Source organism: Mus caroli, unplaced genomic scaffold, assembly GCF_900094665.2.
Source record: "Mus caroli unplaced genomic scaffold, CAROLI_EIJ_v1.1 scaffold_22526_1, whole genome shotgun sequence".
NCBI classification, from domain to species: domain Eukaryota; kingdom Metazoa; phylum Chordata; class Mammalia; order Rodentia; family Muridae; genus Mus; species Mus caroli.
The window spans coordinates 3,264-9,106 of record NW_018388976.1 but is presented as its reverse complement, the minus strand read 5'-3'; the positions used below and the strand labels follow the sequence as shown (position 1 = coordinate 9,106).

At 35.3% G+C, this 5,843-nt stretch overlaps 1 protein-coding gene across 1 annotated transcript; it reads right to left on the bottom strand.

Annotated features, from left to right (window-relative positions):
- Positions 1-1,252: 1,252 nt before the first annotated feature.
- On the bottom strand, positions 1,253-5,498 carry LOC110287878 (vomeronasal type-2 receptor 116-like; the record flags this gene model as incomplete). Its single annotated transcript, XM_021154382.1, is given in 5 exon segments — positions 1,253-1,480; positions 3,071-3,713; positions 3,715-3,827; positions 4,126-4,417; positions 5,302-5,498. Coding segments are annotated over 5 exon segments (1,473 nt in total), but the record flags the coding sequence as incomplete, so codon positions are not given.
- Positions 5,499-5,843: the final 345 nt, after the last annotated feature.

Here is a 5,843-nt window from a genome sequence, read left to right as displayed (position 1 = left end):
AGTACAATGTTGAATAGGTAGGGAGAGAGTGGACAGCATTGTCTAGTCCCTGATTTTAGTGGGATTGCTTCAAGCTTCTCTCCATTTACTTTGATGCTGGCAACTGGTTTGCTGTAGATTGCTTTTACCATGTTTAGTTATGGGCCTTGAATTCCTGATCTTTCCAAGACTTTTATCATGAATGGAATTCTTAATCACATTGAGGAAGAATAGTAACTTTAAATTTGATACTATCAGAGCAACAGGAGATATGACTTCAAATGATACTGGGCACTTTGAATATGATGTATTAAAACTTATCACATCATAATTCATACCTATGTTATATCTATCATTCATATTAGATATTTAATTTTCAGATTTTCTCAAAAGCAAAATTTTATTACTACCAAGTTCTCCTCATATAGAGAATGCAACTTGCACAGGCTTCTTTATTTAAATGACCTATGCAAAAATGAATGGGCCAGACAAGTTTTCTCTAGTGAGCTTTATCTTTTGCAAGGTATGATCCAGGGTTATTTACATGGCTAAAGTCTCAAAAATCATTCTTACTCAAGAGAAGGACCTATGTTAATATCCAGCACCCACTATGTGGCAAGAAGCTCTTGCAAATGCTTTGAGGTTTGAATAACTCTTCTGCTATCCATATATACTACACATGCTGGATTTGCACAGATGTACATGTAAATAAAACGTCTATACCAACATAAAAAAGAAAGAGAAAAACAAGGTATAATTTATAAGGTGTCTAAATTTGCTGTAAAATGTTAATGTATGGTTATGTAGAGGTGTAGGAAATTTAGGACTAATTGTTAAACAGGTTTAAAAACTATATAATAAAAATTGGTGACTTGGATTTGATGCACGTACTCTGTCTTTACAAGGAACCAGATTCTTTAAACATTCTTTGAAAGGGTTTATCATAAGTTGAAACTCACTCTGTAAGAGTAATATTTGGACTAATAGTATATTGTTCAGTATACTGGAAATAATATAAACTACTTTCTAAATGAGTTAAGTTAACATTAAAGGCAAAACAGGTTCTGATATGATACAAATACACTGTATTTATGTTGGAAATCATCAATGAATTACTAAAAAGGGACGTAAAACATGAAAAAATAAACATAGTATAGAATGCTACAAATCAGTCTTGCACATGGTAATCAATTTTACCTCACCAGTTTCTAGGAAGTTTGGATGCACACACTTGACAGTTCAACTTAAATTAGTACAATTCGACTGAACCCACCTGTGTACTTCCTTTTGCCCACTCTATCATATCTTCAGATAAATGTACCCATTGACCATTTGGAAAATATGGACTAAACATTCCTATTTTAACTCTAAGTCCAAGGCCCTGTGGGAAATTCCAAATGTAGAAAATGTCATATTCTTCCTGCAGTTTGTCTCTTTGGTTCATATTCACTTTGTCCCCAACAGGATTAGTGAACTGGTTCTTTCTCAGAAAGGAATACAGCTGAAAGAAAGTCAGAATAATATATAGTCTCTTTCTTAAGGTAAGAAAATATGTTCTTATTTCCTCTAAAAGACAACTTTTTTGACACTATGCCAGTGAAAATTTCAGTGAAATTCAATGGATGTACAAAATTATAATGTTGCTGTTATTTTAGTTCTCTAAGAGATTACCAATCAAGTACAAACATATGTGTAGACATCAAATATATTTGCAGTATGAAACACAGACACATGAAACAGACAGACTTGCATCCATATAGATAGATATACACACAGCACAAGCACACACTTATATACAGAAACATTCATATACATGTCCACACCCATGTATAAAAACACAGATACACACAGACACAGAATATGCTTCAAAACCATCAAATAGACACAGATACACACAAAACACATACTCAGTTTTACACACACACACACACACACACACACACACACACACAAAACGCATGCATAGAGTAATATACATAGGTTCACATAGACATGTATTGATACCCCCACATAGAGTGACATTGACATACTGAAAAATTTATGATCTCATGCACAGACAAACAGACAAAAATGAAAAAACATACACAAAACACACAGAACCCAGGCACATGCAGATGCATGCATTATATATATATATATATATATATATATATATATATATATATATATTTAAAACAGGGTTTCTCTATATAGCCCTGGCTTTTCTATAACTCACTCTGTAGATCAGGCTGACCTCGAAATCAGAAATCATCCTGCCTCCCCCTCTCAAATGCTGGGATTAAAGGCATTTGCCACCACGCCCGGTGATGCATGCATTTATAATTGTACAAAGGAATATACATTCTGACAAAATCCATCATGCAGAAAGAAATGGAAACAGACAAATTTTTTCTTAACTGACTGAGATAGATAGGCAGATTGGCAAAATGTTTTGTATATATGACTGATCTCTCTGTTTCTCTCTGTGTGTTTCTCTGTCTCTCTGTCTCTATATATGTATATATCCATATCTCTTTATATACATATCAATCATCTGTATCTAGTAATAGGCACAGATGTAGATATACACACAGATATAGAGAAACATAGAAACATACAAATAGGAAGTGAGAAATATACATTCACACATCACCACACACAAATGTAATGAACTGAATTCTAGCATGAATTTCTGTGTAAATACTATCAGAACACCAAGTGATACCACTAGCCTAGAGTGGGAATGGCAGGAGTTTGGATGTCTAGTTAAAACAATACCCTACAATGATATAAATGTACTTGAGATTTAATGAACAACAACTCATCTTTTAGTGGACTCATGAGCATGGGCTCAGTATGTTTTCAGTATTAGAACATGTATGATGATATTCAGGGAATCTGTAACAAAATCACAGTTCTACATTGACAGATTATGCCTTATAGTATATTTGCTTAACATTAGAGTCTTATACTAATATAATGATTTACTTGCTCAATACAAATTCTTTGTATTTTGGAAAACATTTTCTAGCACACTTGTTTTGGGCAATTATAGTCTCTTGTAACTATAACATTAATAACACTAAACATGATTTAACAGTAGAAACATTACCTTCTTGCAGCTATAATTGTGTTCTTTCCCATTGTCCTTGGGCAGATTATCAAACTTTTGAAAATCCATCTGATGGAGTGCATGGGCAAAAGCATATACAGCATTGTATATGTCATAACTCCCTTCAATAAAAGCCATATCAAAAGTATGTACCATTAACCATTCCAATGAGTGATTGGATGAGCAGTTCTTCAGTGTCTTACATTTAGAGGCTGAGACCTCACAGTTAAAGTGCATCCATTCCAGCTTTACCAGATATTCATCTGGGCATTTGGCAGAGTTCAATGTCTGGACAAAATGTTTAAACCCAGAAATCTCACTATGGTGTTGTCCAAAAGCAAAAGTCCCATATTCGTTACCAAATGTAAAGTGTTTCATACTAGGACTGACATCCCACTGTGAGGTGGTGATTCATAGTCTCTGTATTCCTAGAGATTCCCACATTCTAAAGCTCACAGCTAAGGTACTGTCTGTGTCACCATAAATGATGACAACATTTGTGGATGATGTCATGATTTGGTTGTAATACACTTCAGCTCTTGACATGTATAAATTCATGTTGACTGGAATCATGTTGACAAAGGCAAAGCAGACTGTGTTTTTTTCCATCTCTCTTCCTGCTTGTGGACGTTGTACATCGTGGTGCGGAGCCTAGTGCGCACCACGATGTACAACGTCCACAAGCATGATATAGATAGGGAAATTTTTCATGATCACTCAGGACAGGATGAAAGGGTCCATAAGTAATCTGAAAGAACTAGAAAACAGGAACCAGCACAAGGTACAATGAATTCTTAGAACTTGTAAACATATTTTTATGCACAGTTCTAGAAATGTTAGCTAGCCATTATTTTCTCCCTCATCTACATGACATATCAGGAAATGTAGAAACCCCATCAAGTCTGTGATAGTACCCTTGAACTACTTAGATTTGCCCAGGCCTAGTAAGGTCAGGCTGGCACCAACAGATATATGATTTCATGACAGAATTCCCACTCTGCCTCAATAAACACACACACACACACACACACACACACACACACACACACACTTACCTGCTGAGATATGAAGTTGTTTAGGATTGTATTAAGTTTCACAGTTGTTGCCCAATTCAGTCTTGTAAGTGCCATTGTGCACCTGGTGAGTTCTTTACACATGTAATTAGGGAGAATATCATGATTTTGTAAACTTAAATGAATGAGCCTCATCATTTCAGATTCCCAGTAACAATTGTATTCAGAGACTGTAAATCTTAGAGACATATTTGGCAAAATATTAGGGTTCACGTTGATTTCATATATGGAAAAAGCCAAAGCCAGAGCATACTTGTGGTTTTCAGTATGAGTTCTGTAAAAGTTTATAGTGTTTATAATGAACAGCAATTTGCAGATAACATTTGTAGTCAATAAAAGGACAATTCTACACTGGATTGCATTGTCTCCACCCCATAAAGATTGAAATGGTCTGTGTAATGTGGTTGATATGGCAAAGAAGCTGGAAGTTCATTAAACCTTGAAATGGTCATGAAAGGTCATCTCTCATAAATGAGATGTTTCCACTATTAGTAATAACCTCACTTTTCAAAAAACACAAACAGATTCCTCATAGTCCATATATTTCATCCTTATTTTAAAGAGACAGTAAAGAACTGGACGTTGTAAGTTGTTAAAGCCAGTGAATTTGTATATCAAAATATAAACTTCACAATTGACAACTATTTTAGTTCAATTTTTGATTCAGCATCTGTACATAAACAGGGACTACTTGGAGGAAATTTAAGAAAGTGGCTGAATATGCACAAGTAGGTGTGTCTCCAATATTAATGGCCCCCAAACATGCACGAGAATCTACACTGAGATGGAAGGACCATCAGAAAACTCTATGGCCATTTGCCTAAACCCCTAGGATAAAATAGTAGAAAATTTATGGGCATTCTTTTGATAAGATACCATTGGCTTGTGAAATGGAAACTGTATTTTTGTGACATATACAGATCCAGATTTGTTTTATTGCTAAGTTTCCATTCCTAAGTGTGAGGCTGATTAAAAAAATACTCTCTCAATTTAAAGTGTTAATATAGCATTAAGTCTGTAATAATATTTCAAGTTCTTGCTTGTTTTTCAGGCTGAAAAGACTGTGCAAAAGACTCATACTTTTGCTTTGCTCCTCATCCTCAGAAGTCTTGGGAAACATTCATGTTGACTGTACATGGAAAGCACAAAAGCACTTACTGTATATCCAAAATACGACTAAAATACTCTTTCTCCACAGGCTTTTGTTCAGCATGAATCATGAAGGTACATCCTGTTCCTTGGTTTCTATTCTTGTCTTCATTTTGCTTCATTTTCCAAAAGCACCTTGGATAAATAAAATCAGCCACAAGAAGTGGAATGTTCAGGAACAAGAAGAGGAAAATCAAGGTGAACATATTTTTCCTGTCCTGAGCCTGGGCAGTATTGATTGTGAAGTGCCAAACAGATCAGGAAATCAAACAGGTACCAATAGATCCCCATGTACTATTAACACTGTGTCCTAGGGAGATGCTACACATGCATTCATGTTTCCTTTTCTTCAGGTGTTTCCTCACCCCTGGAGGAATCATTGATGCTCTCTCCTGAGGATCTTCACCTGATGTTCACTGTGCATGTGATATACTTGGTTGATAAATATAGATGAGGATGGTGTAGCTTGATGGTTGACATCACACATGTTTAAGGAAATTAAGGTCCCTTGAAAGGTTCCACTTTGAAAATGTGGTCCCAGGTCTGCCTCA